This window comes from Vanessa tameamea, chromosome 25, assembly GCF_037043105.1.
Source record: "Vanessa tameamea isolate UH-Manoa-2023 chromosome 25, ilVanTame1 primary haplotype, whole genome shotgun sequence".
Classification (NCBI taxonomy): domain Eukaryota; kingdom Metazoa; phylum Arthropoda; class Insecta; order Lepidoptera; family Nymphalidae; genus Vanessa; species Vanessa tameamea.
This window is the reverse complement of record NC_087333.1, coordinates 5,899,274-5,910,542: the sequence shown is the minus strand read 5'-3', so window position 1 is coordinate 5,910,542 and position 11,269 is coordinate 5,899,274. Positions and strand designations below refer to the sequence as shown.

The 11,269-nt window shown below is 35.4% G+C and overlaps 2 protein-coding genes across 3 annotated transcripts; both read left to right on the top strand.

The window, feature by feature from the left end:
- Positions 1 to 6,365: 6,365 nt before the first annotated feature.
- On the top strand, positions 6,366 to 7,281 carry LOC113391496 (uncharacterized). Of its 2 annotated transcripts, XM_026627479.2 has the most exons (3): positions 6,366 to 6,412; positions 6,502 to 6,762; positions 6,903 to 7,281. In XM_026627479.2, exons 1-3 carry the CDS (start codon positions 6,404 to 6,406, stop codon positions 7,239 to 7,241), a joined length of 609 nt encoding a protein of 202 aa, XP_026483264.2. In that variant the 5' UTR covers positions 6,366 to 6,403; the 3' UTR covers positions 7,242 to 7,281. The 2 variants fall into 2 exon arrangements, with proteins under 2 accessions (XP_026483264.2, XP_064075103.1); XM_064219033.1 differs by having other exon boundaries at positions 6,379 to 6,762.
- A 1,868-nt stretch (positions 7,282 to 9,149) lies between these two features.
- LOC135194139 (uncharacterized) lies at positions 9,150 to 10,184 on the top strand. The gene has a single exon (XM_064219004.1). The coding sequence runs from the start codon at positions 9,150 to 9,152 to the stop codon at positions 10,182 to 10,184; it is 1,035 nt and encodes a 344-aa protein (XP_064075074.1).
- Positions 10,185 to 11,269: the final 1,085 nt, after the last annotated feature.

The following is an 11,269-nucleotide window of genomic DNA, read 5'->3' as shown; positions in this document are numbered from 1 at the left end:
ACTATTTTACTTCTTTGCCTCTGTTGGATGAAATAAAGAAATTAGGGCACGATGCGACGGGAACAATACGAACAAACAGAGTAGAAAAAGCACAGAATGATGAACTGAATGATGAGAAAGCAAGATGACAAGAGGATCTTACAATCAGTGCACAGATACTTTGTCTGATATAACGCTCGTTCGTTACAACGATAATAATATTGTTACAGTTGCGTCAACACAATGCGGTGTAGATCCTATCGGAAAAGTCAAACGTTATTGTGATAAGCAAAAAAAGGACGTTGATCAACCGCGATGTATCGTGAATTATAACAGATATATGAGAGGGGTCGATAGACTAGATCAAAATGTGAGATGTTATCGGATTTTTATACGCCTCAAGGGATGGTACTGGCAGTTACTAATGTTCCCAATTAACGTCTGTGTCAATAATGCGTGTCAATTGTACAAATTATCTCCAGTGGCACAAAATGATTCTTACGATTTTTTATCTTTTACGAGATACATTATGAAAACTTACCTTATGATAAAAGCAGTACCTAGCACATTTGTCTCAACTGCCAATAATCCGATACCTAGATCTTTTCTTGCAGTTATCAAACGAGTTCCTGTTAGTATAAGACTAGATGGTAAGACCCATCATATAGTAAAAAAATATAAACAAAGCCACTGTGGGATGTGCCATAAAAATACTACTATGAACTGTGAAAAATGTAACGTTGCTTTGCACCAAAAATTTTCATCTGCTTTTCATTCTCAGTAAATTTTAACTAAAATTTATATTCTAACTTTTCAAATAGCCTATAAGGTGAGCTGCTGTATACTGCTATAAATAATACTCAACGGAATGACTTTATTTTCTACCATTTCTATACATAACTATATAATTCCTACTGTTCTATTCTTGGAACGGTACTGAAACTGAAAAATTAGAAGTTGTAATTTTTTTTATATCATATTAATAATAAAAACGGTAATATGGTGATGTGCTGTAAGTTTCATCCAGATCGAAGTAATTTAAGTATGCTTGGGACGATATGGGTTAAACTTATAGTTACGAATTATGGGATGACATTGGAAATGAAAAAATCTAAATGTCCAAATTTAAATATGAATTATCTGTAACTGGTTTATTAGATTCTGGTTCTGATTTACTATAATAGGAAGCAGAGCGGCGGTGAATTATTTTTGTATTCTATACATGTTTTTGCTCATTAACTGTTAAAAATGTGACATATATTGTTAAGTTTTATGTTATACCCGTAGTATCAACTTCTAAAGTAATTTTTGGAATAGATTTTGGAAAATATTTAATATGTCACCGGATATGTTAGCTTTGTTAAAGAAAGAGAGTCTTTTATTTGTGCTGCAAAATATTTCGCTTTGTCTGCGGTTATTTGTTTACACCCGTTTGAGTCTTTGTATGAAAAGCAAAAGAATAAAGCCAATTTTATTTACAAAATATTTGAAGATATTTCGTCAGAGAAAGGTTTAGGTCGAACACATCTTACTACTCATAAGATTGATACAGGAGACACTGCGCCCATTAAGCGACGATATTATATCATGGCACCAGAAAATCTTGCCGAGTTGAATAGTCAATAGCCGCGTACCCACCTAGCGCACGGGCTCGCGCGGCAGCCTCGCGAGCCAAATGCCTCGGCTGGTGTGGACGTGCCTCGGGCCGCCTCGGGCGCGCGTTTGCTCGGCTGAGCGCGGCTCGGCCCCGAGCCAGATGTTGTCGGTAAACTTGACGCGCTCAAAGGTGCCTCAGTGAGCGCTGTGCGTTAGGTGGGAACGGTTGTGTTTTGGCTCGCGCACGAAGCTATTTCAAGTTGTGTCTCTTGCCGTGTTTGTCTCTATCTATAATATTGATATCATGGGCAGTCAGGAGGAGTCCATTCGTTTAATTCAACTGTACAGCACGTACAAAGCGCTTTGGGACCCCAAAGATCCAAAATATTTAAATAAAAATCAGCGGGAAGACAGTTGGCGGCAAATATCTACTCAAATTAATATGCCTGTCAAGGAACTGAAAAAAAAAAATGGAGTCCTTGTGTGGTTCTTACCGTCGAGAGAAAAGCAGGGAGAAAAAAAGCCGCATAACAGGTTCAGGTATGCATTTTTATACTTAAAAACTTAAAAATATGAACTTACAAATTATTTGATAAAATAATTACTTATTACTACTACTAACTTAATTGAAGATACAAAAATACGTTTTTAAATTATTTTAAATTATGGAAAATTAAAATTTATTTTCGTTCTTTTTTAGGCGCTGCAGATGTTTATAATTCAAAGTGGTTTGGATATCCTTATTTCGATTTTCTAAAAGATAAAAATGAAACTGGTGACACTCAGGAAACGATGCCGAATGTAAGAATTTTTATCTATGCATAATGATTTTGAAATGGTATAGAACCATTAGTTATAAAATGTTCTGCCAAGTGCAACCGTATTTCTTTTGCGTTATTAGAACTACGCCTTGGAATCGCTGCAATTGGTGCGAATGTTTCTTCATTTATTTCATTTCTCCATTGACCAGGAATCAGTACACCATCAAGTTCTCTGTCAAACAACTCCGGTGCAATATGATTAGTTGAAGTATTTTTCCGGATGTAGTTGTACAAATATATAGCTGCTAAGACGACCTTTGTTGCTTTATTTGGCTCTAGTAAGATAGGTTTTCTAAAAACGCGAAATATGGCACTTAATATACCAAATGCATTCTCAGCGACACGTCGAGCTCGGCTAAGACGATAATTAAATATTCTTTCTTTAGAACCATTTTCTGGGTTACCCTCAAAAGGTTTCATGGTATATTCGTTGAGTGCAAAGGCTTTATCGGATAAAATAAAATAAGGAACTTTTGTTACATATGGTATTTCCAATATCTTCTCTTTAGGCACGTTCAATTCTTTCTTTTCTAGCTTTTTATACAACGTAGTGTTTTTAAAAACACCACCATCAGAGATTCGCCCTTTGCTACCAACATTTACATACAAAAAATTGTAGCTAGCATCAACTAATCCAAAAAGCACGATGCTTGGAAATTGTTTGTAATTATCATAATCAGTCCCACTGTTACTCGGTGCCTGCAACATAACATGTTTTCCATCCATCGCTCCAATAGCGTGGGGAAAATTCCATTTATTTTCAAATTCTTTTGATATAGCAAGCCACTCTTCTTCTGTAGATGGAATCTGTAAAAAAAAAAAAATATATAGAGTACTCAGCATGACAGGACCCTCCGTGGTTTGAAAGTATTCAGACTAAAAGTCTTGGGCCCCAATGAGTGGTTGTATTAGGTGTACTATACACCACTCCGTATTTGGCCTTTTAGTGATATATTAGGGGCCAAATATTTTTAGTCCGAAGACGTTCAAGCAATGGAGAATCCTGCTAGAAAAATATTAAAGATTTCGCTACATTCACCAGATAGATACCGGAATCTTCACAAACTTCTGACGCAGAGAGACATACAGAGACTGAAAATGCTCCGATCCAGTCGTAATTGCCGGAGGCTAGCATCGAGGAAGCGCCACCACAACAACAAAAAGACCTAGCCTCGGAAACTAGCATGCCTTCACCATCAGAACCTGCTCGTAAAAAAAAACGACAAAATCCCAAGAAAACGCAGCCACAGGAAGATTCGGCAGATATCATGCTTGCAGAAGCCCTTAAATGCTTGCAAAAGTCTTCGACCGACATTACCGATCCATATTTTTCATTTGGAAGACACATAGCCAATGAGCTAAGAAAATATGATCCGCACACATTAGCGTGTGTTAAGAACGCTATCAATAATATAATTTTTGAAGCAGATATAGGGAAATACACACAACAACAAATTAATACAGGATACTATACACAGCAGTACAGTAATACCTCTACAATGGACTCATCTGGCACTTCATCATCAGCATCACATACCGCTACGTTTTCTCATGCTATTACACCATCACCTAATGCTAATGATGGATTCGAAACTATCACTGAATTGTAATTAAAATAAACAATTGATTTTTAAATTTAAAAAAATATTTTTATTTACCTTTACATAATCACTTAAGGCTTCAATAATAGCGTCACAAACTTCTGGAACTATTCTTGAGATACTCTGCTTCGATACTCGAAATAAATATTGCAAGCTGCTGTAAGAATCTCCGGTTGCTAAAAATCTTAAAGTTATTAAAACTCGTTCATTCACAGTGATTGCCTCTCTATACTTTGTATCGCACTTTTTAATTTTATCAGACAACAATGAGCACAAATTTTCGAACTCTTGTACGGACATTCGTGTAAAATTATGTACAGTCTGATCATACATTAAATCTCCAAGTAATCTATTTCCATATTGGTGGCGACGTTCATACATTTTTTTAATCCAGAAGCGTCTAGGTTTTTTCTTGATACGTGACTGTTTTCGTTTCTTTAAACAATAAGCAGCTAGGAAAATAGCTGCAGCTGAAAATACACGACTGTCCATATCGAATACTCGCGGACTTATGATGGCTCAGCCTGCCTCGCGAGGCAGCCTCATGTAAATTGAACAGAACTACTGAGGCTGCCTCGGGAGCCATCGCTCGCGATCCGGACACCGAGGCTGCCGCGCGAGCCCGTGCGCTAGGTGAGTACGCGGCTAATGGGATGAGATTAAACGTAATCCAATTAAGGTTAGATAGTAGAAAGTTTAATGCGATTTCTAAGCATGATGCATATCCTCTTCCTTATATAACGTTATTTTAGATAATTTACGCGATTCTCGTTACCTTTTATCTATCGATTTTAAATCTAGTCTCTACTCTAAAAAAACTGCTTTAACTGTCCCGAATCGTGGATTGTTTTAATTTGAAGTTATGTGATTTGGTTTAACTGCTCCTGCTACTCAGCAATAGTTAATGGATCGTTTGCTTGGTCCAGGATTTAATGGTAATTTTTTTATTTATTTAGATGATATTATTGTTATTCATATCGACTTATTTACGTCTACTGAAACTAACAGAATTCTTAAGAAGCATAAAGAACGATATTATCGGTCTCATAGAACGCCAGGATTATATGGAGGCTTTATTATTAAAAAGCGCTTAAAAAATACAAATAGTTTCATGGGACTGTCAGGAAGAGTAGAGCTACTTTCGACAATCTGGAGGATATATATATACACTACCGTGTCAAAAGTAAATAGACAATTAATAACTCTTTACACCTATAGGAGTTGTAAAGAGTTATTAAAAATATAAAAGCGGGTAGATATGAAAAAAATATTACAGTGTAGATGGGACCTAATCTCAGTTTATTAACACGATTTTAAAATGCCGCGAACAAGTGGGTCTCTAGAATTAATGGATTTTACTCGAAGACGCATTGTTGGCCAATTTGAAAGTGGTAAATCTCAGCGTAAAATCAAATCTTGCGGGATTTTACCGTTCAAATAGACAGAACCTAAAAGACTTGTGGCAAAAAGATGGTACAGGTATAGAGATTTTTAGACTCACAATGTCAAATCAGCGATTTTACTTTATATAAAGTTGTCTATGTTTCGATGACAAGAATACACGCGCAGAGAGGCAAAATCTTGATAATTTGACACCAATGCGTGAACTTTTCAAAGAATTTACTGAGCAATGTTTATCAATGTATTCGCCGTGAGAAAACTGCACTAGTAATGAAATGTTGGTGGCCTTTAGAGGGCGTTGAAAATTTCGACAATATATACCATCAGAACCGGCCAAGTATGGTATAAAAATATTTGCTCTAGTAGATTCAAAAATGTTCTACGTGAAGAACTTGGAAATATACGCTGGTAAGCAACCGAGTGGCCCGTATTCAGTGAGCAACAAACCGTTTAACGTAGTAAATCGACTCGTATTGCCGATATCTAAAACCCATCGTAATGTGACGTTTGACAACTGGTTCACTAGCTACGAAGTTGTATCACATCTTCTAACGCCCGTTTTCAATAACCTATCTAAGATTACAGATAGATTGCTATCCCCGATTGTCAGTTAGAACTTATCTATCGTTAATATGCGTTTCACAATCAAGGATAAGTTTCATCTATCTTCGACCAACGATAGATAACTTTTCCCTCTCACCTATCTTAGCTTCTTCGAACGTTTCGTTTTACGATAACCACGAAACAATGTCACGCTCAAAACTTGTTTTTCATTTATTTATTTTTTATTCATTTATTATATCAAATTGATTAATAAATTAATTTTAATAAAAAAAGTATATCAATATACCTATTTAAGGTATTTCTTTTGTGTGATTTTCCACTCTTTTTAACAAAGTCACGGTAATGTCAATAACAAAACGAAACGTCTTGACAGTTTGAAGTTTAAATTTTGGTTTTCGGTTGATTATCAATTTGTGTTTGCTTTTTAATAAGTGATACAAAATGGCTCATGTAAGTATCTACGAAATATATTGATGTTTAATAGTACATTTTTACATTGCGTTCATCTCATCTCATCATTGATATACCAATTTTTTCAGTCAACAAAGGCAGCACCTATGACCAGAGATCAGACGATGATTTTAGTGCAGCTTGTGGCTGCTAGTAAAATCATTAACTGTAAGGCAACCAATACGACGAATAATAAACTCAAGGAGCAAGCATGGCAAGATTTGACAAATGAGTACAATTCTTCAGTCACAAGTTTTCCACGAACTCCTTCGCAGTTGCGTTTAAAGTGGGAAAACCTCAAGAAATCGGCTCGCAAACGCTGCGCAACTATGAAAAGTAGTTGTAATAATGTTAATGATGTTATATTTCATTGATATTATACTACTACTACATACATATCAGGATACTCATTGGATTGATATATTATCAAATTGAACTTAGATTTATTTTAAATTAAATGCTTATTTATAATAAAATCTCTTTGTTACAGACTGGAGGTGGCAAGGATTATTTTCCGCCAGATGAAATCTTAGACAAAGTAGCTTCACTTTTGGGTAATACATGTCAAGGTTTCTCTGTGGAGTTTGGTGGAGATGCTACCAATACCAATAATTTGAATTTATCTTTGGTCGAAGAAGATGAGAGGCTTCTGCCTTTAAATCGCTATGCGAATAATGATGGTGATGGTGTTTATGGTGGTGGTGTGGCTCAGGAGGAGGTGCTTAAAGAGACACAGATTCTTGAGACATTTCCCCCAAAAAACAAAAACTTTTTTTTAAATAGGGCTAGTAGAAGTGGTTCTATGGGTAATTGGTGGTTACATTATTAGTATTAAGTTGTTACTGATACTTTCTTCCAATAAATTTGCCTCAAATATAGGGTGATTGCCTCTAGAGTCTCGTAACATTTACTAGCCATACGTGATTTATTTTTAATAAATTGGTTTAAATTGGTTTGTTACACTTCTCTTGCCTAACCCTTGCGAATGTATCTCTAATGGTATGGATAAAAATATTGGTTGGCCATCATTAATATTTTAATTTTTTTTTATAGCAAAGCGAAAACACAAACTAGAAGAAGAGAAGTGTAAGGCACGCATAAATAGAGACAATGCTTTAGCTGAGTATCTGATAGTGAAAATGAAAAAAGTTGAATTAGAACTAGAGGAAAAAGAAATTATAATTGCGAAACTTAAGGTGGAGTTAGAGATTGCAAAATTAGAAAATTTAAAATTAAAAAATGATTTAAATAAATAGTTTTACCGTTTAAAAGAACTTTCATTGTTGATAAGTGTAAAATGCCTATATATTTAAAAAAATAAATAAAACGCTGATAAATTAAATATTTAAGTGTATAATTATGTGTTGGCGAAGTAATAATTTATTAGTGATGCCGTGAAGAAGAAATTCTGATGGTAAATGATTATCTATAACAAAATTATTTTCTTCTGGTATAATTGCAATTGATATTTCTGGTTCTAATTCTTGTAAATTCATTTTCCTCGCAATATTGTGTAGCACAGCGGTAGCTATAATAACTGCTTGCAAATTTTGAATTTTGAGTCGGCATTTTAATGCTAGAATAGGGAATCTTCCAAACACCAATGCATCTGCAAAATTACCTAAATGAATATTACATATGATATTCAACAACCTTTCTTAAGCTCTGGTATTATTTAGTTAACATCACCTCTCTATTGTATTCCTGGTTTTTATATGAGCTTCATTATATCTTTGTTCAAAGTTGTAAAGTATTGAGTAATTGGGTTTAGCAGAGGTGTTAAAAGATAGGTCTTACAGGGATAGCCACTATCACCAAGCAACCATCGATTCCCTAGTCCACCTTGTTCACAATGATCTGTAAATCCAAACAATGTTTAAACACATTTTTTTTAAACACTGTAAATTCACAGAAAACAAATGCATATATTTAATGGATAAAATACCTTTTAAGTCGGAATGATTAAATATAGTTGCATCATGACAATTCTAATATTAGGTACCTACATAAATGTAAGGAAATTAGAATGTCAAAATTTCTTACCTTTTAGATGTAACCCTCAAATAGGGTTGAATTAAATTATTTAATTCATTCACAGCACTTTGCTCAGTCTGAATCGATATGCAAATTCGTAATCTTATTTTTCATATTGGCAGTTATACGTTGTTCACGAGTTAGGAAACCATCCGATTTGTTTGTGTTAACGTCAGACCAAAAAACAAAAAATGTGGTTTACCAAAGAGCACTTCAATGAAACGAATAATTTGCGGACACGTATAACGTTTTGATTCAGTATTTACTTTGGATTCACGTTCATTTTTTACTTAGAGAAGTTCAACTAAAATACACTTCATTTTTGTTGTAAAATAAAATAAAACAAAAAAAAATATTTTTTCTCCATCTTTTAATCCCCAAACGAAATGTTACAAAAAACGAAGCCCTCTGGTGGCGAAAGGGAGTTCGCCGGTTTTGCTAGTAATTATTATAACCAAGTGACCAATAGGATAGGGAAATTGTTGAAATTTATCTACAATTTACAAGCCGCTTGCTAAATATATTTAATAAAATAATAATACGCATGGAAGGAAATTATATGATATAACTATGATACGGTACTAAAATACAGGGTGGACCAAAAGTCCGGTAACATTTGAATCGAGTGCTGCTTCCAATTGCGGGGGATAGGGGGGAGCGGGGCGTTACTAAGCGCGAGAGCGGCTAGTTGGAATTCAGTGCAATGGCGTCGTTCAGCGGAGCACAACGCGCGTTTTGCGTACGCGAGTACTATCGCAACAACGATTCTGCGACTGAAGCGCAACGAAAATTTTGTACACAGTACAACATACGAAATAAAAATCAAGCTCCATCAACTCGTGCAATTAAAAATTGGGTACAGAAGTTTGAGAAGACGGGTTCAACATTAAATCAACCACGATCCGGCCGACCTAAGACGTCGAGAGAGCCCGCAAACATAGAGCGCGTACGAGCATCTGTTAAAGAACAACCTGGCCTGTCTACTCGAAAGCGGTCTAGTGTTTTAAATGTGTCTAGGACATCTTTAAATCGTATTCTTCACAAGGATTTACATTTACACCCGTATAAAATTCAAATTGTACAACAATTAAGGCCAAATGACTACACTCAGAGACTGCAGTTTGCCAACGAAATGCTTGCGAGGTTTACGAGCTTCAATAACATCTTTTTCTCAGACGCGGCACATTTTCACATAAATGGGCATGTGAACAGGCAAAATTGCAGATACTGGAGTGATGCTAACCCGCAATTGAAGCACCAAAAGCCCTTACACTCGCCCAAAGTTACTGTATGGGCAGCTTTATCAGCCAGTGGAATTATCGGTCCGTATTTTTATGAGGATCAGAGAAGCCGTCCCGTTACCGTCAACACACAGCGATACATTGCCATGCTACAAAACTTTTTTGCTCCAGCATTACAGGACTACTCTGGTTTTAATCAAAGGACATGGTTTCAACAAGATGGGGCCACATGTCACACCTCCAACGACTCAATAGCAGCGGTTCGTGAAATTTTTGGGCAAAAAGTCATATCCAAAAGAGGTGACATTAACTGGCCACCTCGCAGCCCGGATTTGTCACCAATGGACTTTTTCCTTTGGGGATACCTCAAAAGTAAAGTTTTTAATAACAACCCTCAGTCTATTGAAGAATTAAAAGAAAATATACGCGAGGAAATTCAGAACATTTCTCCAAACACTTGTCGGGCGGTGATGGAAAATTTCCGCTCTAGATTATAGGAGTGCCAAACTAAACAAGGGACACATTTGGACGACGTTATTTTTAAAAAATAAAACCCTGATTTTTGTACTTTTAGAATAAATAAACATATTTTCTCTCATATCTCTTTTGTATTTTTTATAACCAATCGAAATGTTACCGGACTTCCACCCCACCTGTATAAATATATATAAGGGTACTAAAACAGAACGGGGCTATTCAGAAGAATGGGTAGCTGATATAGATCGAACAGAAGTTGGCACAGTAATGTGGTATGATAAAAAGCGCGTAGTTTTAACGTCATCTTTTGTTGGACAACAACCCATTGAAAAGATTTGACGGTGCTGCAAGAAACAAAAAGAATACACTGAAGTAGATTGTCCTAAAAAGGGAAAAAAAATATAATCAGCACATAGAAGTAACTAAGGACAATTTTTTTGGGAAATACCTGTAGAGGAAGATAAAAGGGGAAATTATAAACACAAACACAGAGTAATCGATGACATGATGAAGCAAAGTGTGAACTCGCTCAGGCCAAAAAAGGATCGTTGCCCCATTTGTCATGTGCTCAACAATAACCAGTTTTCAAATGAAGAAGAAAGCGACGGTTTTAAGAAAATCAAGAGCACAAGAAAAAAGCTCGAGCCTTTAAAAAGGCGGACAAAATTGAAACGTTTTCTAATTTAAAAAAATATTGTTGCAATGATTGATTTCTAGAATGTTCTTCAAACACCACATGGAGAGGTAATCATTTTCTATTATAAACAAAAGTTAAATGCTTTAAATTTTACTATCTACGACATAGATAAAAAAGCTGCAACTTGTATATACTATATATATACAAGTACTATATATATCGCTTCTTTGCTTCAATAACGTGAGAAGTTCGAAAACTCAGTTTTTTTTTGTTTGATTTTTTTTTCTCTGAAAACGCGGTATATCTGACGTTAATAATACCAAACTTATGAGCGAGAGAGACAAAGTAACTATGGTATGTTGTAATATCACGCTGTCTCTTTCGTCAATGTTTATTGTTTGGAGAACGCAGCGAGAACGTGACATAACGCTAATACCACAGTTTTATTGCTAAGGTAAGTTTAATTCA

Coding starts and splice junctions, on each gene's coding strand:
- LOC113391496 (XM_064219033.1), top strand. CDS start 6,436: ATGTTTAATAGTACATTTTTACATTGCGTTCATCTCATCTCATCATTG. Junction 6,763..6,902: donor TGAAAAGTAGTTGTAATAAT/GTTAATGATGTT, acceptor TCTTTGTTACAG/ACTGGAGGTGGCAAGGATTA.
- LOC135194139 (XM_064219004.1), top strand. CDS start 9,150: ATGGCGTCGTTCAGCGGAGCACAACGCGCGTTTTGCGTACGCGAGTAC.